This window comes from Bos taurus, chromosome 1 (genome assembly GCF_002263795.3).
Source record: "Bos taurus isolate L1 Dominette 01449 registration number 42190680 breed Hereford chromosome 1, ARS-UCD2.0, whole genome shotgun sequence".
Taxonomy (NCBI): domain Eukaryota; kingdom Metazoa; phylum Chordata; class Mammalia; order Artiodactyla; family Bovidae; genus Bos; species Bos taurus.
In genome coordinates this window covers 67,960,859-67,987,406 of record NC_037328.1, presented here as the reverse complement: position 1 = coordinate 67,987,406, position 26,548 = coordinate 67,960,859, and the positions used below count along the sequence as shown (strand labels likewise).

Below are 26,548 nucleotides of genomic sequence, written 5' to 3'. Positions count from 1 at the left end.
TGTCCAACCCCCTCCTTATAAAGAGAAGGAAACTGAAGCCCAGCGAAGTTAAGCCCGAAGAGGCTACTTGCCTATGATCAACAGAAGGCTTTTTGGGTTTTTTTTTGTCTTTCCAACAGGACCTGTGGGATCTGTAGTAACTGTTCTCTTGCCCAATTAAAATCCTATCACTAGCATTGTTTTATGAGAAACAGCCCCACTGCGCCCCGTCCGCAATAAGTCTTTGGAGCTGTCTCAGCCCGCAGTTGCTTTATATAAACTATCCCTTTTATGGGAGTTGAAGCACAGTATGAAAAGGGTTTTTGTCTCATGTTGACCTTGTTTAGTCACATTAACGCACGCATCGGTTCCAGGCCCCATTCCATTCTCCGAACATCTTCTGACACGCTGATAGTGCTGAGCAGAGCAAGGTTGGGCTCACTCCTCTGGTGGAGCTCAGCACTCGGGAGGCCCTCGTCTCAGGGACAGCTGCTTCTCCCGGGCTGGGCTTTTCTCCCTGAGCTGCTCAGCTGGAACCAGGGACACGGCCTGAGCCCAACGCCAGTGTCTATTTTCCAGAAAACGGGCAATGCTGTGAGAGCCATCGGAAGACTGTCCTCTATGGCAATGATCTCAGGGCTCAGTGGCAGGAAATCCTCAACAGGGTCACCAACCAGCCCGCTCAATGCAGAAAAACTAGAATCTGAAGGTAAGGGACTCCAGAGAGATTTTCTTCAGCCAAATGGGGAGAAAGGAAGGGTTGGGGTTGGAGGGGGATTTAGAGTTGTTTTTCTTTTTTAAGGTGGGAGATTGATTTTATTTTTCATTAATACAACCTACAAGGAAAAATTCAAAACTACTTTTACTTTGCCCTGACAATAATTACTAAATCTAGTAATTGCTTTTTAACTGTTTCACCTGAGGTTGAACTATTTTCAGAGGGAAAGTTATTCTTTGTCTAATACAACTAGATGGTCTTTTCCTTATACTTTACCCAAGAATTAGCAAAAACTGCATGAAAAGTTTCCTTCTTATTACAAAAGCAATGTTTGTATGACAGGCAGACATAAATAAGTCGCATATAGTGGTGTACTTTTTAAAAATATGCTTCAATTTTTTTAATGTGTCTTTGTGGTTGTCTTTTAACAAAAATTGACTCAGATAGTCCATATTTTTTGGTAGTTTTCGTGATGCTGAAACATGTTGTTTGAATTGGATAGACAGGGATTGGCAGGGCCCCTCCTAAAGTCCAACGGGGTTAGTTGCTTGCCCACTGTCTTAGAGATGCTACCCCATCTATCTCCTCAGTGAAGGCCTCGGCCTCTTCCTGCTTTGATACATGTAGGGTCGGCCTCTATCATCTTGAGCTGCCTCATTTAGCCGGAGATACCACCTCCCCGCTGCCTGATGCCTTTGGTATCCAGAGGCAAGAAGCTGAGTCTAGACCCTGTTGTACACAAGGGATAATTGATCAAACTGCTTACTGAGCTGCCCTGATGTACCCGGGGACCGACTGCTGCACATGGACCTGCGCCCTCCTTCTCTACCCCTGCCCCCCCCAGACGACCTAGAAATAGCCTGAAGGGGAAGGAGAGGGTCAGGAACCCCTCCAAGTTACGGCTTTTCCCTGGACCCATCCCAAATCCTGGTCCAGAGTCACACACTGTGAAGGCAGTATCCTTGTGGAATAGACTGCTCCACAGCAGGCAATAGGCAAGTCGACAACGCCTCTAAGATCTGTCTCTTCCGTCCCAAGGAGCAGATGAAAAAGGCCTGCTGCTGCCACCACGGGAGGAGGGTAGGAGGAGGCCCGAGGGCTGGTGGCCTGGTACGCTCCCGTGCTTCTTAGATACCCTCAACTGGATCCTGAAACGGCATGAACTGCAGCCAAAAATCCTTTTTAAAGATTATTTCCTTTTCCAATGTGTCAGCATAAGGGAGGGGGAAGTCCAAACATTTCCCCAGTTTGGTCACAGTTCTCTCTTCTGCCAAAACCATTTGGCAGCAGGCTACCCTGCCCCCAGAAGAAAGGTGTGCTTATGATTCAGTCCTCTAGGCTGCATTATTTGCTAAATCATAACAACTTGGAAAAAACAAAAAAAGTCAGCTCTTTTAAACCAGGGAAGAGGAAAGAACAGGGAATAAAGAAATGGCCATATCCTCTTCCCTCCCTTCTAGAAGATGTCTCCCAAGCTTTCCTGGAGGCTGTCGCTGAGGAGAAGCCCCATGTAAAACCCTACTTTTCCAAGACCATTCGTGACTTAGAAGTTGTGGAGGGAAGTGCTGCTAGATTTGACTGCAAGATTGAAGGTAAGTCTCCAGCTGTCCTTCCCTGTACAGGGAGTGTGGTGGGCCGGTGGGCCCCTACTGTGCGCTCTCGGCAAGATGGCAGTTCTGGAACAGCCAGGCTGTGAGGAAAAACGGGTCAGAGGGAGTTGGCCCACTGCCCCCCTCCACCCACTGAAGAACAGTGCTGTTTAGTCACTCTGATATTTCACCCACTTACATCAGCCACTAGACCCAAGTTAAAAGTGGTTTATCATGGACCTATTTGGCTCTGGAACGTGCTTATTGAAATGAGCTTTGCAAGCTTCTAGGAGGCATGTGAATTGACCACAAAAGGCTCTCACAGGGAGGCTGGTGCAGAGCATAGTATGGGGAGAAGACATTTCTGCTGTTAATCAGCGGCCCTTGTGACCTGGGGCAGTGTTTTAGCTCTTCTGAAGCCCAGGGCCTCCTCTGTAAGACAGTGTCTAATGCTCTGAGTAGACTCTGTGAGATGACACAGATAGAAAGGGGAAACCTTTCCAATCTTTTAAATACGTTATGGAGTCATAGGGGAAAGTTGTGGGACTGGTTAAGTGCAGAGAGAGCCTGCAGTATGACTTTAGAGAGAGGAAGTTGGGATGCAGGCCTCTGGCCTGTCTGCCCTGTGCTTCTCTGCCAGCCAGAAATAACGTGGTCACAGTGAGTCGTTGGAGCTCAAAGAGCCCTAAGGGGTCTTAGCATAGCACCTGAGGAGTCAGCAGTCTTGGTGACACACAGCATTTAAGTTTCCACAGACTGCAACATTCTAGAAAGAGAAGAGGTATGATAAGACAGGCCTCTCTGCTTCGAGTCTGTGACTGTCATGTGACAGAGTTACAGGGCTCTCTGCCACTTTCAGTCAGACTGACTGCCCCAAGGCAGCAGAGCACCGGACAGCAGAAAGAACAAACTGTGCCTTCCACATTGTAAGAGTCTCCAGCAATCTGGCTGGATGATGCCTTTTGGGTAAAATAGCCCAAAGGTAGGAATGAAGAAACAATTTTTCTCCTGCATCACTGTATTATCAAGTTGGCTTATAAATGCCTGGCCTACCATCATCTTTCATGTTTTTCATCCAGTTGTTTCAGAGTGGATGTGCTGCCTTTGCTAGTGCAGAAGTGCTCAGATAGGGGGCTCTGCTGAGAGCTTTGGGGCCACGGCTTGTAGCTCTTGCCATCACCACTGTCTTTGGGTCTTAAGTTCTTTTTCCTTAATTTGTTTTAGAAAATATTATATAATTATTATCTTTTTGCTTACTTTTCTCTTTGGAATTATTTTCTTGGTATTTGCATTGCTTTGACTGAAGTGCCGAGGGGAAATTAAAGCATATGGATGCTGTTCAATAAAAACAAAATTCTACTCAAAAAAAATGTTAGAATTCTTAAGTTGTTCTGTGTAATTTTTATTCTAGTTGGAGATACAATTTTGTCCTGTAAAACAACTTCTCCAAAAATTTAAAAACAAGTCAGTTAGAAGGCAGAAAACATTTTTATTGCTGAACTTTGCAGCAGTTTGACTAATACATAAAATGAGACTAATCAGTGTGGTCAGTGTCTGTTTATCTACAGGCATATTATCTGTCTTTGGATCAGAGTAAGACAAATACTGCTTTCTTTTTCTTAGCAGTATTATCAGTTCCTCCAATTTATGTTTTACAGGTCATTATCACCTTCAAATTATAATTTATATACCATAAAATCCACCCATTTTAAGTATACAATTCAATTATTTTTATAAATTTACACAATTGTGCAGTCTTCATCAGAATCCAATTTTAAAACATTTCCAACACCCTCAAAAGATCTCTTGCACCCATTTTTACTGACTCTCATTTTTTTAAATTTAAATTTATTTAAGTTCAACTTTTTTTTTTTTTTTTTAATGGCTACACTGGGTCTTTGTTGTTTTTTTTGCAGGGCTTTCTCCAGTTGCTGCAAGAGGGGCCTACTCTTTGTCACGGCATTCAGGCTTCTCATTTTGCTGGCTTCTTTTCTTGGGGAGCTCGGGCTCCAAGTACTTGGGCCTCAGTAGTTGCAGCATGCAAGCTCAGTAATTGTGGGGTGTAGGCTTAGTTGCTGCATGGCATGTGAAATCTACCCGAACCAGGGGTTGAACATGTGTCCCCTGCACTGGCAGCCAATTCTTACACACTGTGCCTCTAGGGAAGTCCTTAAGTTCAACTTGTATACAGGAAAAAAAAAAAAATTTCCTTTTAATCCAAGAAGATAGTTCTAGGGATGTGATTAGAGTTGTGGCAGTGTTCCAGAGAATAATCTATTTCTGTATTAAGGTGGGAGGTGGCACAAGCCCTACATGGATGAGAAGTGGGATACATGCACAATACCTGATGTGAAGTTTCAGACATTAGTATTTACAATATACGCCCATATTCAAGTGTAAATATCAAAATAGATGCTAAAAGCTAACATATCTACCCCCCATCCCCTTAATCATTAGAGGTAGCTCAAGAGTTTGTGTGGGAAAACCTTAAATAATAATTTCTGCAACTTGTGTTCCCTCCCTGTGATGCAGGATACCCGGACCCTGAAGTCGTCTGGTTCAAAGATGACCAATCAATCCGGGAGTCCCGCCACTTCCAGATAGACTACGATGAGGATGGGAACTGCTCTTTAATCATTAGTGATGTCTGCGGGGATGATGATGCCAAGTACACCTGCAAGGCTGTCAACAGTCTTGGAGAAGCCACCTGCACAGCAGAGCTCATCGTGGAAACCATGGAGGAAGGAGAAGGAGAAGGGGGAGAAGAGGAGGAGGAAGAGTGAAACAAAGCCAGCGAGAAGCAGTTTCTAAGTCATATTACAAAGACTATTTCTCTAAAGCTCAAAAAAAAAAAAAAAAAAAAACCCGCAAGATAGTAAAGCACCCGCTGTGATAGGTTACTTAGTTAGGTTATTCGGGGGTTGATTCTTCAGCAGCAGTGGTTGACACCCAGCAGTGTTATTGATGGGCATTACTTTAAATTAGCTGGCACCTTAAGATACTAGTACAGCTAGATTTCATTTGGGGAAATCACCAGTAACTTTCTGACTAACTGATTTTAGAGAAAAAGTAATCAAAAGGGAGCTTTATCTGGGCAAAGTCATAAATTCCCCAACTGAAAGCACTCATGAAAAATAAGGCCCTCTGGTCACAGCCAGCCCAAGGGTCCCTGGATATGGGGACTCCCCAGCTCCTCCTCCAGGGAACTGGGTCTCCTCCAGGCCTGTGGCACTTCATTCTGCAGGCAGTTGAGCCATTTTAATTTATGAGGCACATTATTTCCAAAGTATACCATAGACATTTGAACTTTTCATTTCCATCCCCTGTTCTACCTGCCAGTTTTTCTGGATCTGGACTTGCCATGAGTTTAAGCATTAGGGACACTTCCTAGATTCTGAAGACATATATCCTGCTCTCATGGATGACTGGCTTCCTTAGAAAAATAAAATCTCCTTTCTTCCAAAATCAGTAGAAAATCTAAACTTATCCCCTCTGAAGATGTCTAGCAGCTTCAGACATTTATATAAGAACCTATGGGAAAAAAAATCCTTGATAATGTGCTTTTTCCCCCTGAAACCAGGATTCATATTTGTGCTGTTTAGAATATCAGCTCTGCATGTGTGGTAAAGATTTTTGTGTTTGAATGTATGAAAAAGCAGTTTGCTGAGAAGTTAGTCTTAATTATTTATTGGCCACTATGAAACAGATTTCAACTGAAGAGCTATAGAACTCCATGTACTTTGGAATCTCAGCCAGGATAGTCTTGAGTTTAATATACCTTCATTTTTAAACATGTTCCAAACAGCTCTGTCTACCTTCTGGGTTCCACAAGGTTCTTCTTGGGTGTGCATCGGTCATGCCTTGCCCCCAACCTTGAAATATATTCTTAACCTGATACATGCACTCAGACTTGCATCTTTAGGAATTTCTAACTTTCTTTCACTACATTGGCACTTAAATTTTTCTTCATAAAACTTTTTGCAGGTCATAAACAAAGGCCATAAACTGATATGCCTAATACATTTCCTCTGTGTGTGTGTAACATTCCAAATATTTTTTTCTTTTCATCCACTATTTGTAAAGTGCAGCAATTTAATATTTCAAGGGACTTTTAAAGAGTTCTGTAAGAACCAATTTTAAATTACTTCAGTGCAATCCTACACAATATCAGCATTAGAATTTTGATGTTACTTAGTCTTATGTTATCTTCCATTCTATTTTTATCTGCTTCTTGCTGCTAGTTTCAAATCGCCAGTATTTTGCTTTTTAAGCAGTTACAATATTTTTCATAATAGCCACAGTATTGCCACAGTTTATTATAATAAAGCATTTTAAAGTTGATTTAGAGCATTCAAAGCTTTTCTTCATCACTTTTCATTGTATTTAGACTATAACCTTCGTGTGCGTATGTGGTATATGTGTGCGCATGTGTGGTGTGTCTTTTTGTTTACAGGTTTTTTGATGCCTTCTTGAAGTTGTGTTAATGTTCTCCCAGTTTATTATGCCATCGGATGGTAAATGAGAACACTACAACTGTAGTTAGCTCACAGTTTTTAAATAAAGGATACCACAGTGCATGCCGCTTGTTCAGTCTCTGCAGCCTTCTTTTCCTTTCCACACCACCAGTTGCGGATGACCGAAATAGATCTCAGAAACTAGTAACAAACGCTCTGCTGTGTACATGCTTTATGTGGTTCTCTTTTACTAAGGAACAGAATGACTTAGGCAGTTCTAGTTTGTACTAGGTAGCCTCATTTGCACATTTACTTCAAAATTTCTCTCGAGCATCATTTTGGTTCAATTACATTCTAATATCTATAGTACCCTCATAGTGCTAAAATCTATCTGACATTTTTAGTATGCCACAAAATCATCATCATAACTAATATTTCTTACCAGCACTTGGTCTGCATTTGTAACTGTGGTGCAGTTTGTTATTGGCAGCCAAGTACTATCTTTGCATGTCTTGATATTGAAGCATTTGTTCTCAGGAAACCATCATTCCTGTAAGTCTGTTATCAGAGAACAGATGGTGGAGTCCCCCCATGTCTTGAGTATTCAAACAGTATTGTAGATATTCTAGAAAGAATCAAGACATATTATTAAATGCTGGACTAGATGATTCTATGATTCCACAGTATAGTCTGGAAGGAATCCATTGTCCGATAATGTTAAATTGTTTCATGTTTTTTAAGACAACCACAATTTACAAGTGTTCCTACTCAGGAAATTTTATTTTTAAAGAAAAAGACCTTTTATTCCTTGCTAGTGAAAAATGTACCTTATGTTCTGAAAAATAACAAATAATTTATTTTTATCCTGTTCTCACCCTAAACATATTAAAAAAAAAAAACACATTGATTATTCCTTACATTGCAGAGCTTCATATTAAATGAATTTCTATGTCAGCCCTAACTTCACTTATAGAAAGTCTCTTTTTATCAAAATGTTTGAGTTTTACTTCCCACATTTTACCTGCTTTTATTTTTTATTTATTTATTTATTTATTTATTTTTTGCGGCCCTGAAAAGGGCCTTTAGTTTTTCTAAACGTTTCAAGCTAGATGCTTTGCTCAACCACCAAAACCGTAAAGGGTACGGCCCTGACGTTTGAGCGCGTAGACCACATCCATGGCGGTTAACAGTCTTGCGCTTAGCGTGCTCCGTATAGGTGACCGCGTCCCGGATCACATTTTCCAGAAACACTTTCAGCACCCCACGAGTCTCTTCGTAGATAAGACCAAAGATACGTTTGACGCCTCCACGACGAGCCAGACGCCGGATAGCTGGTTTAGTAATACCCTGAATGTTGTCCCGCAAGACTTTGCGATGGCGCTTAGCACCCCCCTTGCCGAGGCCTTTGCCACCCTTCCCACGACCAGACATGGTTGCTGTCGCAATCTACCTGCTTTTAATACATCTGTGCTAATGAGTATTAAGGAAGTGAAGAATAATTGAATTTTAAAGAAACTAAAATCTCCACATTTCAAGAAAACACAGATAACACTACATCCTTTACCCCTTGGGAACTCCTCTGTTTTTTGCGAAGGAGGCTAACATCTGTGACAGTCGTTACTGAGGCTATTTGCCCCCAGCACATGATCAGGACCACGTTCCCGCCTCCCTGGCCAGGTAGGGCTGTGTGTCTAATCCTGGTCAGTGGTGATCCCCTCCGGTCCAGAGAATTTAAGTACTGGTGCAAGACTCTCCATAATGATTGTCAGATGGTGGCTACTTTATCCACCTGGGTCCCAAGCCAACCCCAAGTGGGTACATAACACAAGCAAGAAATAAATCTTCGTTCTTATAAATCGCCAAGATATTAGTGTTCTTTGGGGCTGGAACATAGCCTAGACTATCCTTTTATAAGGTCATTACCATATTCTAGATCTGTTCTGACCAATATCATAGCCATGACTCACCAGTGGCTATTTAAACTTAAATTAATCTAAATAAAATTTAAAATTCTGTTCCTCAGTTGCACTAGCCACATTTTAAGTGCTCAATAATTACGTGAGACTAGTGGCTGGCTACCTTATTGGACAGCACAGATTAGAACTTTCTATAAAGTTCCACCAGGCAGTACTGTTCTACATGGACTATGAAGAATAGAGAAACTCCAAATTTTACCTTAACTATGCATATTGCTTTTCAAATTATTGTGAGATTAAAACTTAAAAGTTGGTATGAAATCAATCTGGAGAGTATGGTCTATAATTTCATGAATTGTATCAAATAACAGTTTCAACATTTACATTATTGTGTTTGATTATTTATATTCACATATTTTTTCACTTTTTAAGACATTTAAGAAGCACCAGTTCTGTGCTTCTCACCACAAAATCTAAATAGATGTGCAATTTATGAGCAATTACTGAATTACTTGTGATATGAAGCAACCAGTTAGGCCAAAAATCTCTGGTGTTTTTGGAACTTGGAGCTACTTGGGATAGGGGAGCCTCCAATGAGGATCACTGAGACAGCAGAGAAAGAGAGAGAGAGCATCTCTGGGGCAAGATTTCCTTGACAGTGAACCAAAAGGAACCAGAAGGGGCCATCCTGACAGCTAGAATCCTTTCAACCTCAATGGCTTTGATCATAACTCCCTTCCCGTTGGAACCGGAAATACTCAGGAGACCTACAGCATGTGGAGACAACAGTCAATTTCTAACTGCTGGTTGTATGAAATTTTAGCTCATAGGCCTTCTGGTGTTCCAAATTCTTGTACACTGCAGGGAGGGCTTCATGCCAGAGACCACAGCCCCAGTAGTGACCACACAGAACTACATGATAAATCTTCACATTATTTGATTCTCTGGGACTAGATTTCTTCCAGCTGGAGATAACTAAGGAAGAAGAAGGTTACAAATTAACCTGAGTCAATTTCTTATTATTAGCTTCTTTGGGGCAGACATCAGTAGCTTCCAACGGTTAAGAGACAGGTTAAGCTATGGGACTTCACCATAATCTTGCTCCAGATGGTATGTTACAGTGAATGATAGACTCTGGTCAAATTCAACAAACATTGATTAGCAAGCCAGTATACAACCTATTCTGTAAGCTCCACGACATCCTAGCTCTATCTCTCCGCAAGGCACCTTACCTGTTCACTGAAGGCAAATGCTGCAGCGTACTAGGGTATGATCTAACTAACCAGGTTAATCAGCCAAGTGGAGTCAGTTACAGATGTGCTTCTCACTGGAGCCCTGTAGCTTGTGCCTAAGTTCCCTCATCTATAAAATTAAAGTGATAATAGTTCCTCTCTCACAGATTGTTATAGAAATTAAAAGAGCTGATGCACAGTACCTGATACTTATGGAAAGCTCTATTCTTCTAGCACTTGGAGACACTGAGATGTGTCAGAAATATCCTCTACCCTCAAGGAACTGATAAAACTTCTGTAGAAGCAAAACAAATATGTGGAAAAGTTATATACTAATGAAAGATGGAACAAATTATTTCAATTCCACCCCTCCAAAAAGAGGATCTTTGAAACTGAAAGTGCCCATCCAATTGTACAAAACACAGTTGTTTTGACTTTACGAAATGTTACAACTGCCCTGTTTTCAGGAAAATTTAACTTCCAGTCTCTAAGTACTCTCTTCACAGTCAAAGGAGAAAAGTTTATTTGACCTTTGGAGATGGTCAGATTTCCTATTTCCTGAGGAAATTTCTCACGATTGGCTTGACTTTAAACTCACATTTAACATTTAATCCCCAAATGTTTGCTAATTATAAATTCGTATTTACAAAAGCTAATTTACATTGACTTATTTCTGACTATATTAACCACAGAACAAATAGGGCCCTGCTAGGCAGTTCCAAGAAGAGGCTGTGTAGATGAAAGCTTGACATGCTTCTGTTTTCTGGAGAACTAAGAGATAAAAGGTTTAGAAAACAGGAAGTTACCATAGTAGAGAGAAGACCAAACATGAACTCCTGAAGACAAGCAGTAACTCTGCTCTCTTCAGAACCCCATTAAACTGAGAATAAAGGAATAATGTTTTAAACTTATAAACCCCTCAAAGACAAATACAGGACAAGAAAGAAAAAAAATCAGAATTTTAGAAGATGGAAAGCAAACAGACAAATGGGTAACTCAGAGCACAGAAGTTAAAACCTGCCTTCTTGCAGGGAAGAAAGCCAATAGGAAGACAAGTCAGTTTTCCTCTGAAGAAGCCCCAAAGGTTAGAAACTGAGGAACTATGTGCCTATGAAGGGGAACCTCAAAAGCAATGTAAGGTAACAAGTCACTGATGTCAACCAAGGTCACTGAGGTCAAATCAGATAAAAATTCCACCCAGGAGATCAGCGCAGAAGTAGGATGGGACACTTAGGAGTTAAGACAGACAAGGGTCCAGAGTCCAGGAAGTCAGTCTGAATATGTCAGTAGTACCCATGGTCATAATACAGAAAATAGCCTGACTCTAGAAAGGCATTTGCTTGCTCAAGGAATTTTTGAAGACAGATAAACTCATTTAAAGTTAAACTGGTTGTCCAAGAAACCAAATCATTTAGACTTTTAATAATGTACTCTGTTAATGAATGTTGTACTCCTGCCTGGAAAATCCCATGGATGGAGGAGCCTGGTAGGCTGAAGTCCATGGGGTCGGTAAGAGTTGGACACGACTGAGCGACTTCACTTTCACTTTTCATTTTCATGCGTTGCAGAAGGAAATGGCAACCCACTCCAGTGTTCTTGCCTGGAGAATCCCAGGGACGAGGGAGCCTGGTGGGCTGCCGTCTATGGGGTCACACAGAGTCGGACACGACTGAAGTGACTTAGCAAATGTGGAAGCATAGTTAACTAACTTCCATTTAATCCAACTTGCCTGACTTAACCACAACTTTCATTCCTTCTGTAAAATAAATTAACTGATGCCCACATCCTTCTGTTCTACTAACTTATGCCCACTAACTGAGTAGTACTATTTACCAAGAGTCAGTTGGATTTGTTCTTAAACTTCTTTATGCCAGTTGTACAACTGTAGTTTAATTATTATATAAGTCAATAAAAATGGAGTGCTAAAGGGAAGAGAAGCTGTTTCTATGGAAACTAAATTGAGACTAGTGGTCATTCTTGGCAGGTTGGACACTTGCATTTATCTCCTGCCTCTCAAAATCTCACTAAAATGAAGGTAAAGGCACAAAAGGCATTAAACCCACAGGGCAAAGAATAAGAGAGGTGATACATTAGACTTGAGTTGTTGACAGAATTTTTGGATAGACTAATTGGTAATTAATTTTGTTTCAACTTGTTCCACTCTGCAAGCATCTATAGGGGTTATTGTTGTTGTTTACTCGCTAAGTCATGTCCGACTCTTTGCGATCCCATGAACTGTAGCCCATCAGGCTCCTCTGTCCATGGGATTTCCCAGTCAAGAATACTGGAGTGGGTTGCATTTCCTTCTCCATGGGATCTTCCTGACCCAGAGATCAAACCAGCATCTCCTGCATTGACAGGCAGATTCTTTACCACTGAGCCACCAGGAAAGCCCATCTGTAGGGGAGAAAACCTCTAAAAGCAAGTTGAGTCTTAAATATAGCTAGATAGTACACTTTAGTTTGAAAATCCCAGGAAGCCCCAAAATGTAACCCACAAAACTGTTGTCTCCTATTCCTTTTGAGTTTCCCACCAAAGATTCAACTGACACAAAAATATAAAAGAATTTACTGATTTTGTAAGGAAGGTAAATAAGGGAGTTCACATTGGTCAGCATTTCATTTGAAAAATCCTCCCAGGTCTGTCTCTTCTCCTAGGTTTCTCTCTTCTTTACTCCACTCATGATGTTTTTATCTTTCACTCTCTTCCTTCCCCACTCTGTAGACCAATTTAAGTATGCCCAAGATAGGGAGAGAAAAAAACCAACACGTCACTGATAACTATCCTCATTAGAAGACAGGAAGACATAGGGCTTCCCCAGTGGCTCAGATGGTAAAGAAGACAGAAAGGGATTCATTTTTGAAATTTTTTAAAAAAAATCACTCAAAAAACCACTCATTGGGGAAAAAAAGCAAAAGACATACAAATGGAAAGACCATTTAGAAAAACCCTAATGCCTGACCAAAGATAAACACTAATAATATATTGGTATATTCCCTTGCAGATTTTTTCTTTAAAGACAGATACATATAACCATCATAAAAATGAGATCTTAGTACACAGTATGTATAGTCCACTTTTCTACTTAATATCTTCTAAACAGTTTCCACATCAAATGTATCTCTGCATTATTATTTCCCAAGCTTTTTAAATGTTTTTCAAACTTGGAGAAAGGGTGAGAGAATAGTTCAATAAACATCCTTAAACCCCTCAGTAGAATATTGCTCTGAACATCTCACTTTTCTGCACAATTCAGGTCTTCTGAGCAAAAGCATTTACAATCAACTCAAGAATACTTGTATAAGGAGCTGAAGGAGATCAGAATGTGACACCCCTGAATATGCCACATTGACATAAGGACTATGTTGAGCTGAAGGCAAGTGAAAAACAGCAGATGCAGAAAAGGCTCTCCATCCTCCCCCAATCTGCCTAAATACAAGGCATAAATTTCCCTTTGTGAATGCGTCCCCCTCCTGTCTCTTACATCAGGAAGAGCAGAATAACTCTTAATCATCAGACGCAAGTTGACTAAACTCATCAGAGTCCAGAGATGGCAGCTACATAACAAACTTTACCAAAAACAACACTTAGTTTCCATTAGTTTTCCCCACATGCTTACCTTCTCACAATTTACTACCCATAAAAACCTAAACCCACTTTCCTTTTTCTTGGCACTTCTCCACAAATTTATTGCTCTTTGTTAAAATGGTATATAACCCTCTGGGTCTGATCACCTCTTTGGGATTTTTCACTTCATTTCTGTTAGGCCTCCCATATGTATATGAAGTAAACCTTTTTCTCCTGTTAATCTTTTGTGAGTTGAATTCAAAGGGTGCCAGACACTGAACCTAAGAGGGTAGAGGACAGAGGATATTTCCGCCCCCCCTACAGAGACATTCCAGGGTAGTAAAGCTTAGATGTTTTTCTCTCCCCAGAGATGGTTCAGAAAAGTAAAGACATCTCCTTCCCCTCTTGGAGAAGACTGCCTTACATTCTAGAATAAAGACAAGGTCACCAGCAGCCAAACATCAGAGTTTCCTAATTTCAGGGCTTGTCTCCTGTAATGCACCCCACTGCATAGGCAGGTGCCGTCTGGTCCCCACTATGTTGCCCTATGTGGATGGGACTTGGGAACCAACATAAGATACTGCTCTGGCTGCTGCTTTTGCCATAAGTAATAAACTGTTTGTGCTTTCAGACTCAGAGGGCTTATTATTTATATTGAACATATATATATATAATAGTATAATATCTGTATGTATAACATTTACAGCTTATATATATACGTTCCAAATAGGAAAAGGAGTTCGTCAAGGCTGTATATTATCACCCTGTTTATTTAACTTATATGCAGAGTACATCATGAGAAACGCTGGACTGGAAGAAACACAAGCTGGAATCAAGATTGCCGGGAGAAATACCAATAACCTCCGATATGCAGATGACACCACCCTTATGGCCGAAAGTGAAGAGGAACTCAAAAGTCTCTTGATGAAAGTGAAAGTGGAGAGTGAAAAAGTGGGCTTAAAGCTCAACATTCAGAAAACAAAGATCATGACATCCGGTCCCATCACTTCATGGGAAATAAATGGGGAAACAGTGGAAACAGTGTCAGTCTTTATTTTTCTGGGCTCCAAAATCACTACAGATGGTGACTGCAGCCATGAAATTAAAAGACGCTTACTCCTTGGAAGGAAAGTTATGACCAACCTAGATACCATATTGAAAAGCAGAGACATTACTTTGCCAACAAAGGTCCGTCTAGTCAAGGCTATGGTTTTTCCTGTGGTCATGTATGGATGTGAGAGTTGGACTGTTGAAGAAGGCTGAGCGCCGAAGAATTGATGCTTTTGAACTGTGGTGTTGGAGAAGACTCTTGAGAGTCCCTTGGACTGCAGGGAGATCCAACCAGTCCATTCTGAAGGAGATCAGCCCTGGGATTTCTTTGGAAGGAATGAAAGTGCTGAAACTCCAGTACTCTGGCCACCTCATGCGAAGAGTTGACTCATTGGAAAAGACCCTGATGCTGGGAGGGATTGGGGGCAGGACGAGAAGGGGCCGACAGAGGATGAGATGGCTGGATGGCATCACTGACTCGATGGACGTGAGTCTCAGTGAACTCCGGGAGTTGGTGATGGACAGGGAGGCCTAGCATGCTGCGATTCATGGGGTCGCAAAGAGTCGGACACGACTGAGCGACTGATCTGATCTGAACATACACATCCTCTTCCTGCCCCTCTATCTGGACCCACCCACCCGCACACACCCTAAGTCACAAAGTGCACCCTGAGAGAGCAAGCTCTGCCCTGCTTCTCTTCCTGGGAAACCCCACATTCTATCTACCTAGTCCAGGCCCCAGTTCATGTGTGCCCCCATGGTGTTCAAAAGAAGAGAACGTCTCCTCATTGAGAGCCTTGGGTGGAGAAGCCAGCTCCCTCATCACTGGGTGCTGGAACTTGGGCTGGGTAACAGAGAGCAAAGCCTTGAGGTTGCCCTTTGGGAGGAAGGCCCCTCAAACTGGCAGTAATGGTCTCCATGGACAAAAATCTGGGCCCCTTGCTGCTGCTGGGCCCTAAAAGAAAACTATATATTAAAATATGGGAGTGGTGGGGAGAGGGTAGGCCACCTTGTTAGCTTGCAAACAGAGTAAAAATTTCAGACCTTTTATAGTTTGACTTAACAATCATATCATTTGCCACATTTGCCCTTTGCTCACAATTTTTCGTACTTGTCCTCTCTGTTACACACACATACACAAACACACACATGAACAAACGCTCTCTAGTTTTGCTGAATCATTTGAAAGTAAATTTCTGCAAAATCATTTTAAAAGTCTGGATGGTATACTGTTTTAAACCTCTATCATAATTTAACCAGTCTGTACTGTGAACATTTATTTATGACAGTTTGATATTATAAATAGCACTGTGATGAGCATTCATAACTAAATCTTTTTCACATCCTAAATTCCTGAAGATAAACAGATTCACAGACACAGAGAACAGACTTGTGGTTGCCAAGGGGAAGGGGAGCAGGCAAGGGAAGGATTGGGTGTTTGGGATTAGCAGGTGCAAACTATTATACATAGGATAGATAAACAACAAGGTCCTCTATATGGGAATGGAACCTAAAAAAGGGTGGATACACACACACACGTCTGATTTATCTTGCTGTATAGCAGAAGCTAACACAACATTGTAAATCAACTATACTTCAATAAACAATTTTTTTAAAGTTTAGCTAAATTCCTTGAGATAAATTCCAAGAAGTATAATTATTGGGTCAAAGAACATTTGTGGTTTGAAGGTTTTCATATGTATTGCCAAGCTGCCTTTCAGACAGTAAATCTATCAATCTATACATTCAGTAGCAAAGTTTAAGAATACCCATGTCATTATATCCTTGCCAACAGTATCATTTTTAAAGAAAAAAAGAGGGCATCTACCTCATTATTTTAATCATTATTTGCTCATAAATGTTATTGATCTTCATTGGTGAGTTCATTCACCATTTACAAGGAGACCCATTGCCTGAAGCTGATCATAGAAAGTCGTCAAGTACTAAAATAGTTATCTCACAGCCTCTCATAGAGGGCATCCTCGCTCCACATTGGCTCAGGTGTCAGTTTCCTCAAGCTCAAATTCTCAAAAGAATAATGTGATACAACCTTTTCATGTTAGGTCATATCATTGGCCATTCTATGGGCTAGCTAACTGGAAGTTTAGAGTGGAATTTAGAGCGTGAATTCTTTTATTCACCCCTCCTTTTCTCCAAGTTTTTGTATGATAGTGAAACTAGATTAGGAAGGTGGGGAATGACCTCAGAACTATCGCCCAAGTGGCCGTTAACACAGAGTCCTCCACTTGAAAAGATGCCCAACATCACTAATTATTAAAGAAATGCAAATCAAACTACAAGGAGGTGCCACCCTACATCGGGCAGAATGGCCATCATTAGAAAGTCTACAAATAACAAATGCTGAAGCATGGGCAGAGAAAAGAGAGCCCTCCTACACTGCTGGTGGGAATATAAATTGGTATAGCCACTGTGGAAACCAGTGTGGAGGTTCCTTAGAAAACCAAAAATAGGATTACCATACGATGCAGCAATCCTACTCCTAGGGGAATACCCAGACAAAACTACAATTCAAAAAGATACTGGCACCCCTTTGCTCATGGCAGCACTATCCACAGTAGCCCAACCATGGAAACGACCTAAATGTCCACCAACAGGTGACTGGACAAAGAAAATGTGATACATATATAAATGGACTACTCAGCCATAAAATATGAAATAACGCCATTTGCAGCAACATGGGTGCAACTAGAGAGTATTATACTAAGTGAAGTAAGTCAGAAAGAGAAAGACAAATACCATATGATATCACTTATATGTGGAATCTAAAATACAGCACAAATGAACCTCTCTACAAAAAAGAAACAGACTCACAGACATACAGAACAGACTTGTGGTTACCAAGTGGGAAGGGGAAGGGGGGGAGGACTGAGAGTCTGAGATTAGCAGATGTGAACTATTACGTACAAGATGGAAAAACAAGGTGTTACTGTATCACATAGGGAACTATATTCAACATCCTGTGATAAGCCCTAAAGGAAAAGAATATATATAAAAAGAATGTATGTCTATAACTAAGTCACTTTGCTGAACAGCAGAGATTGGCATTAACATCGTAAATCAATTATATGTCAATAAAAAGATAATAAATTTTAAAACTCCAGAGAGCCCTATAAGGGTATGTTTTGGAGTGTGTGACCAACCATGAAGAATGCTGACACTTGGATGTCCACCTTCCTGCATTGAAGATAGATTGTCCAGTAGTACAGGATCAGAATTACACCCCTCTTCCCTATCCACAATCACAGGCAGAGAAACTAGGAAAGAGAGAGAATGGTGCACTGAAGCTTCAGTCTGGCTGCCTTTCAATTTATGACTCTGCGCACAGTCTCTCATCCCCCAGTTAAAACATGGCCCAGTGGATTTCACAGATCATAATCATATTACTCTTTCTTCTTCCCTGTGGGACCAGATATATTTTTTTCCTGATATTTCCTGTGATGGGTATCTTTCATTTTTGGTCACCCAGTATCTAAACACACTTCCTATTTGAAGAGAATTCCAATAAAGAAGCTCAAGTGTAGGGAGATAACCCCTTTCCCAGAACCATATGCTCCTACCTAAGACCTTGACTCTGGAGTAACACGGAAATAAATGGCAGCTTAGAATCTTTCTGGAGGTGATAGAGGAAGCAATAATGGCAGCATCCAATGCCCAATGACAGCTGTGCCAATGACAGAAGTTATTGGATACTGACCAGATTCTTCCTGTGCATTGATTTTTAGATGCCTAATTTCCCTTGGCTCCTGTTGATGTTTCAAACCGTATTCTTCAGCTTTTTCATCAATTTTGTGAGCTGCCCAATGTCCGTTCAATACACCCCTCTTCTAACTAGTCTGTTTTGGTCTTCACTGTTTCGATTCATACGTAACCCCTTCTGGACAGAAGTTGCCTTTTCTATGGAGATGACAAGATGATGGAGAGGGGTGCCTCCCTATCAACTGCTCCTGGGTCATGTGCCCAGCTTGAGTCCAGAAGTATCGACTGTCCTGAGTGTGTGATAACAGTCTTAACATCTCTATATGCATTCTTATCTGTAGTCAGAGGGATGAGGATCATAGGGTACAAAATATGTCTACTATCTGTTACCAGGTCTTTGCCTGCCTTAACATCTTTATTAACCCAGATTAACTGCAATAGCACCTTAGAAGATCATCCTCATGCAGTATTTCCTAACAGGATGTATCTCTCCATTTATTTAGGTCTTCCTTACCATCATTCAATAATGTTTTATGATTGTCTACATAAAATTGGAACAGTAGCACAGAGGCCATGTAATTAATTATACATACACGTTCAAAATTGTTTTCCTGGTGAACAGAACAGTTCATCATTATGAAAGATTTTATCTCTAGTAATGCTTTTTGGCTGCCATCAATATAGATGTATTCAATGTAGTAGTTTTCAATTACTGCAGTAACAAATTATCAATACCAAAAACTTAGTCGTTTAAAATAACACAGATTTATTATCTCACAGTTCTATATGTCAGCAGTCCAATAGAGGATTCACTGGGGTAAAATCAAGATGTTGGTAGGCCTGCAATCTTTTCTGAGGCTCAAGGGAAGAATCTATTTTGTTTTCCAGATTCTGGGAGCCCTCTTTCTCCACCTTCAAAGCCAGATAAAGATGCATCTCACTATTTCTTCCATAGTCACACCCCCTTCTGACTGATTCTGATTCTTCCTCCACCTCCCTTTTATGATTAAGGGGACCCACCCAGATAATCCAAGATTATTTCATCTCAGGATCCCTGACTTAATCACATCTGCAAGATTCCTTTTATCAAAGAAGGTAACTTCTACGGTCTGACTGTCTATGAACCCCCTCAAAATTCATACGTTGAAATCAACGGGTAATGCCCTAGAAAACTCAACTTGATCAGTCTCTTGGTCGATCCTAGCACTGGTATTAGCATTCTACCTTCACAGAAATCCTGGCTTTCAATTTTACCGATTACTGTTCTAGTTTCAATTTATTGTTCTTCACCATCACCAACAAAAGTCCTCTCTCCACTTCTGATCCCCACTTTAGAGATATCCTTTAATGATTTCCCACAAACTCATCAATTATTTACAAACAATGCTTATAATTTTTCTAATCTTTGGGGTTTTACCTCTATCAGTCTCAGTCTGTCTCTTTGGTAATGGAATGTGATAGGCTGAATAACAGCCCTGCCCCAGATATGTCTGTGCTTTAATTCCTATACTCTTATTTATTCAGTAAAGGGGACTGGCCATGTGATTAAGGATCTTGGGATGGGGAGATTATTCCTGACTACCTGGTTGGGTTTAATGTAATCTCAAATGTTGCTATAAGAGAGAAGCAGTGGGATAAAATCAGAGAAGGCGTTCCAACAACAGAAAGAGAGATTGGAGAGATGGACCTGTGAGTTAAGGAACGCCAGCTCCTAGAAGCTGGAAGAGGCAAAGAATGGATGGAGCCTTCAGAAGAACCAGCCCTGCCAACACCTTGACTTTATCCCTGAAAGAATCATTTTGGACTTCTGACCTACAGAACTTTAAGAGAATCAATTCCTGATGTTTCAAGCCACTAAGTTTGTGGTAATTTGTCACATGGGCAGTAAGAAACTAATAAATGGGAGTTGATTTACTTTACAGATAATACTTTTAACCTATAACTATTTAAGAAGTTGATTCATTATTGAGTCTTAGTTCTTAAATTCCCCAGTCTAGTACTCAAGCCTCAACTATTTATTTAAACTCATTTTTCTCACTTCACCTTGGTTATCCTTCTGTAGACACATGGCTGTATCCTATTACATTTCTTACCTTTTATCTTCTCTCACTTTAATGACATTCACCCTTGTCGTAACACCTCCCTTACTCTCTTTATGATTACGTTGGAGACACATCTTCAAGAAGCTTTTCCTGACCTCTCTGTCCTCACAACAATACTGCTTTGTGATTCTCAGAAATGAGTGTTTACTTAGACCTCTCTAACTTGTTTAACATTCTTGATTATTCTTTGAATGTTGCAATTCTCTCAATAGGAGACTGTAAGATACTCGAGGCAGATAACATGCATTCAGGATCTGTTGTTATATTGGCTGTGTTTGTTTTCTGTTGCCACTGTAATAGATTATCATAAACTGGAAGATAATCACACTTCACAATTCTGTGAAGTCTGAGATCAAGGTATAAAAAGGCAAGTCTGTACTACCTCTGGAGGCTCTAAAAGAGATTTTTACATCTTTCAGATTCTGGTGACTGTCAACATTTCTCAATTTGTGGTTCATCACTCCAGTCTCTGCCTCTGTTGTCACACTGCTTCCTTCTCTGACTGCTACTCTCTTTTTCTCCCTGTGTCTATTCTGTAAGGATAAGCGATTGCATTTATGGCCCACCAGTATAATCCAAGATTATCTTCTCATCTTAAGATTTTTAATTTAATCATATCTGTAAAGACCCTTTCCCCAAATATAGTGACATTCAGATACTTGACATCATTGGTGGGTGGGGGGTGGGCATTTTTCAGCCTACCATAACTGCCCAACATCTATTCTCATCTTCTGGTAATGACTCCCTTAATACTTTTAACTGGTAACACTGTCCTGCAACTAATACATTGTCATTTCACCTGACTCCCTCTACATAACCTTTGAAAGACCAAGTACTTATCTTTCATTTAGGACCATGAACCCCAGTGCAACCTCACAGATGCTCCATAAAAAAAAAATATTTGCTGATATGAATAAAGAAGTATTGTATACCACCATATGTACAGTGGGTTCCCTGATAGCTCAGCTGGTAAAGAATCCACCTGCAATGCAGGAGACCCCCATTTGATTCCTGGGTCAGGAAGAGCCACTGGAGAAGAGATAGGCTACCCATTCCAGTATTCTTGGGCTTCCCTTGTGGCTCAGTTGGTAAACAATCCGCCTGCAATGTGGGAGACCTGGGTTCGATCCCTGGGTTGGGAAAATCCCCTGAAGAAGGGAAAGGCTACCCACTCCAGTATTCTGGCCCAGAGAATTCCATGGACTATACATTCCATGGAATTGCAAAGAGTCGGACACGACTGAGCGACTTTCACTTTCATATGTATAGTAATTAAAGAGATGTTTCAGTTCAGTTCAGTCGCTCAGTCATGTCCGACTCTTTGCAACCCCACAAACTGCAGCACACCAGGCCTCCCTGTCCATCACTAACTCCCAGAGCCTACCCAAACTCATGTCCATTGAGTTGGTGATGCCATCCAGCATCTCACCCTCTGTTGTCCCCTTCTACTCCTGCCCTCAATCTTTCCCAGCACCAGGGTCTTTTCAAATGAGTCAGCTCTTCACATCAGGTGGCCAAAGTATTGAAGTTTGGGTATCAGGTAATTGATGGTTAAGAGACTTCCACAAACCAAAAAAACCCTTTAACAAAGCAATGAACAGAAAGAGGGGTCTGCTGGTTGAAGCAGTTTCACTGTCCTGGTTTCCTCAAGCAGACAGGTTTTCCGTGTGAGCCAACATCCCTCTAACATAGAATACTGTAGTGGAAAGATGTTCACTCCAATCGACACCTTACCCTTAGCCGACTGCCTAATCGCATTATCCTTGACCTGCTTCGGTGACAGGTGAGCCTACGTGGCATCGGGCAGGAAGATGAATTGGACATACTTCAGACCCTCAAGAATGACATTGGATCCTAAGTCACACAGGCAACTTTAATCGAATAGGAAAAGGGCATACTTCTCGCTGACCCTGAAGGAAAGTTACATGGCTCAAAATAGCCTGGAGTTTAAACTCCCCTCCAGGTCCTCCCCACCATTCTATGCAAAACAAAGAACTCTCTCACCCAAAGGGAAAAAAAAAAAAAGGACATTAAAGTTGATTACACCCAGCTCCTAGCCGGTCCAGCCTCTGGCCTATCTCCAGAATTCCTTGCCCCAGTAGTTTAAGAGATAATTACTCCAAACAACCTTGGAGAAGAACAGGCCCCCTTAAGACAGTAGATTTCCACATATATGCCTATATATGTTTACTCTTTTCTTGGGTTAGTGCAGCAGCTCACTAATCTGACTGCTGCCCCTTCTTGCCTCATTAAAGATGATCTGTTCCTGTGAAATGCCGGTCTCTTTCTTTTTCCAAACCTCGCCTTCTCTAACTCCCTAACCCTACATTTTTTGGTGCCAAAACCCAAGAGGTTGAGGTTCCTTCTCGTTCTCCATGGCCAGCTCTTCAGAGCATGGAAGCCTGCTGAGCTCACTTTTCTGCCAGGGCTTTCAAGACCTCCTCGAGAGGACGCCCTGTGCCTTCGTGAGCGGTACAAGTCCTGTGTACAGGGCTTTATTGGTTTTCCACGTGACCTGAGGAATACTGGCCTCTCTCTCTCTCCCTCTTTTCTCTACATTTTCTTTTCCGCAAGACGGACCAACTCCAGGACAGAGGCCTTTTGCCATTTGACCTCCCTCCATCCACCACGAATTCTCGCCTGACGCAGTAGCCCAGGTAAGCCATAGACTATTGTCCTTTCCGGATTCCCAAGGAACCCTCCAGCCAAAAGGCCTTCTGGAGAGGCACTTGAGGGATACCCCTCCCTCCTTCAGAGTCTCTCTCTCTCTTTGTCCAGTCAAAAGATTAGGTGACGACCTTTCTCTCGACCGGAGAGTCGCTAGCCATTTGCTATGGGGTCAAGCCAATCTGACCCATGGGACTTTCCCTTGGCCTGCGTAAAACAAAACCTCAAACCTCTACTCTTGATCGATCTCAAGGTTCATAAACTCGAGTCACTTTGCACTCAAATTTGGCCTCAATACAAACTGGATAACCAAAACCGCTGGCCTGAGTTAAGGACTTTAAATTTCAATATTTTATCAGATCTCACTAACTTCCTCAAACGGAATGGCAAATGGTCGGAGGTCCCCTATATTTAACCTTAGAAGCTGTCCTTCTCTCTGCAAGGACTGTTCTACCTATCAAATCCTCCTCTGCTCTCTCTCCCTCTCCATTACGAAAGAATCCAAATCTAAAGCCCCTAAAAGCCCCCCTAAACCCTCAGTCCCCAATTTTGATCGGGCAGATGAGCCTCCTCCCTACCGCCCTGGAGAGAAAGCTTCTGGAGACGAGATTCCATTCACTAGCCCTTCCTCCTCCAAAACAGGAAGTGATGACTCCAAAACCCCAAGAGATTTCCACCCTCCTCCATCAGCCAGGACCCGAAGCAAACACGTTTCCTCTCAGAGAGGTAGCGGGACCGGAGGGCCCTACACGGGTTCATGTGCCTTTCTCAATTTCTGATATGAGCCAAATTGAAGAAAAATTTGGATCCTTTTTAGAAAATCCTACTAGATACAGAAAAGAATTCCTCCGCCTTACACAAGCATATCATTTAACCTGGAATGATATTTCAGTTCAGTTCAGTTCAGCTCAGTCGCTCAGTCATGTCCGACTCTTTGCAACTCCATGAATCGCAGCACGCCAGGCCTCCCTGTCCATCACCAACTCCCGGAGTTCATTCAGACTCACGTCCATCCAGTCAGTGATGCCATCCAGCCATCTCATCCTCTGTCGTCCCCTTCTCCTCCTGCCCCCAATCCCTCTCAGCACCAGGGTCTTTTCCAATGAGTCAACTCTTCGCATGAGGTGGCCAAAGTACTAGAGTTTCAGCTTTAGCATCATTCCTTCCAAAGAACACCCAGGGCTGATCTCCTTTAGAATGGACTGGTTGGATCTCCTTGCAGTCCAAGGGACTCTCAAGAGTCTTCTCCAACACCACAGTTCAAAAGCATCAACTCACAGTCCAACTCTCACATCCATACATGACAACTGGAAAAACCATAGCCTTGACTAGATGGACCTTTGTTGGCAAAGTAATGTCTCTGGTTTTGAATATGCTATCTAGGTTGGTCATAACTTTCCTTCCAAGGAGTAAGCGTCTTTTAATTTCATGGCTGCAGGCACCATCTGCAGTGATTCTGGAGCCCCCAAAAATAAAGTCTGACACTGTTTCCACTGTTTCTCCCTCTATTTCCCATGAAGTGATGGGACCAGATGTCATGATCTTCGTTTTCTGAATGTTGAGCTTTAAGCCAACCTTTTCACTCTCCTCTTTCACTTTCATCAAGAGACTTTTTAGTTCCTCTTCACTTTCTGCCATAAGGGTGGTGTCATCTGCATATCTGAGGTTATTGATATTTCTCCTGGCAATCTTGATTCCAGCTTGTGCTTCTTCCAGCCCAGTGTGTATACAGCCACATTACATCCTAAATGCCACTTTAACCCCTGATGAAAAGGAACGGATATGGCAGGCAGCCCAGACTCATGCTAATCAGCTCCATAACCAAGATTTAGGACTAATCCAGTGGCTGATGATACAGTCCCTTTAACTGAGCCATGGTGGACATATCAAGCATCATATGATCACCTGCATCTTATGGTCACCTGTTTACCAGAAGAAATGCTAAAAAGCTCTCACATTCATGTTAACTATGTTAATATTAGGGAAGTGACTCAAGAAAAAGATGAAAATCCTGCCCTTTTTCTTTCACGGCTTACTGAGACAGTCCAAAAATACTCTAATCTAGATGTTTCCACTCCCACCAGACTTCTGTACCTACAAGTCTGGTTCATAAGCCAGTCAGCCCCTGGTATTTGCCGAAAACAATGCCAGTTAGAGAAGGGCCCCGAAACCCCTCAGCGAGATCTCCTAGAAATAACCTTTAAAGTTTTCAACAATAGGGAGGAAGAAGCGAAAAAAGAAAAAAAGGAAAGAAAGGTCAAATATGCTTTATTCATTGCAGCTATCCAAGGAAAAAATTCAACCCCTTTGGCCTATCAACCTTGGCCCACCCCTATGGGACCTAACCCTCTAGGCCCCTGCTTCAGATGTAACCAAACGGGACACTGGGCTAAGTTCTGCCCAAATCCCTGGCCACCCACCAAACCCTGCTCCACCTGCAAACAATGGGGCCACTGGGAAATGGATTGTCCTCAGACACTAACCACCAAATCTCGGGGTCCACCCCAGGCCCAACAACAATGGGCCAGAAACCAGACTCAGGGAAGCCCTGGCACCCCAGACCATGGTTCCTCGGATGAGGTTAGAGATGATCCAATTGTGCCTGAGTTATTCCAGTGACAGAGCCCAAGCTCCAGACCCCAAGTCCGCCCCATACGGACGGACTCGGAGCTTTGGGTAATTGGCATGGTGGCCGGACACAAAGTCTCATTTCTAATAGACACTGGAGTGGCCTTTTCACTTTTAACCTCCTTTAAGGGGCCTCTCCAACCTTCAGAAGTAGCCATCAAAGGGGCCTCAGGCATCCCTTTTTATCCCAAAATAACCCCTCCTCTCCTTTGTTCCTTTGGCGAAACAACACTAACACATTCTTTTATAGTAGTTCTCCCATGCCCAATGGCACTGATGGGACGCGATCTTCTGGCTAAGCTGCAAACTTCTATAAAACTCCCATTCTTAGATCCCATATCAGTTCTTTACATCCAAATGGCACCCGAACCCCTGGCCAGCCCTCACTCCCAAAACCTGTCCCCTGACCTTCCCCCGATAGATCCTCAGGTCTGGGACACTGAAACCCCATCAATAGCCAGACACCATTCCCCCGTGCAGGTCTTTCTTAAAAATCCCTCTCAAGTAATAACCCAAACTCAATATACCCTGACCACAGAATCCCAACAAGGACTTAAGCCAATAATCTCCCGACTGCTCAAAGCCGGCGTTTTGCGGCCTATCTGTTCTCCTCATAATACTCCTATACTGGCAGTCAAAAAGGGACCCCACTCCTGGAGTCTGGTCCAAGATCTTCGCAAAATCAGTGAGGCCATAATACTCGTACACCCCGTGGTCACTAACCCTACACCCTTCTCTCACGTACTCCCCCTGACACACTCTATTTCACAGTATTGGACCTCAAAGATGCTTTCTTTACTAGACCTCTACACCACTCCTCACAGCCCCTATCTGCCTTCACCTGGACGGATCCAGACACATATCAATCTCAACAATTAACTTGGATTGTTTTACCACAAGGGTTTAGAGATAGCCCTCATTTTTTCAGT

The 26,548-nt window shown here is 42.0% G+C and overlaps 1 protein-coding gene and 1 pseudogene across 9 annotated transcripts in view; one reads left to right on the top strand and one right to left on the bottom strand.

Annotated features, from left to right (window-relative positions):
- Nucleotides 1-6,863, top strand: part of MYLK (myosin light chain kinase) — a 279,518-nt gene extending 272,655 nt beyond the window's left edge. For 4 of the 9 annotated variants that reach the window (XM_059888917.1, XM_059888894.1, XM_024994340.2 and 1 more), the window contains 3 exons: nt 559-688; nt 2,158-2,289; nt 4,819-6,863. In XM_059888917.1, the coding sequence (XP_059744900.1) occupies nt 559-688; nt 2,158-2,289; nt 4,819-5,069 (513 nt within the window). In that variant the 3' untranslated portion in view covers nt 5,070-6,863. Of the gene's footprint in view, nt 1-294; nt 689-2,157; nt 2,290-4,818 lie in introns of those variants that run through there. The other 5 variants (XM_059888922.1, NM_176636.3, XM_024994569.2 and 2 more) reach the window with 4 other exon arrangements.
- A 965-nt stretch (nt 6,864-7,828) lies between these two features.
- On the bottom strand, nt 7,829-8,178 carry LOC784415 (histone H4-like; annotated as a pseudogene).
- Nucleotides 8,179-26,548: the final 18,370 nt, after the last annotated feature.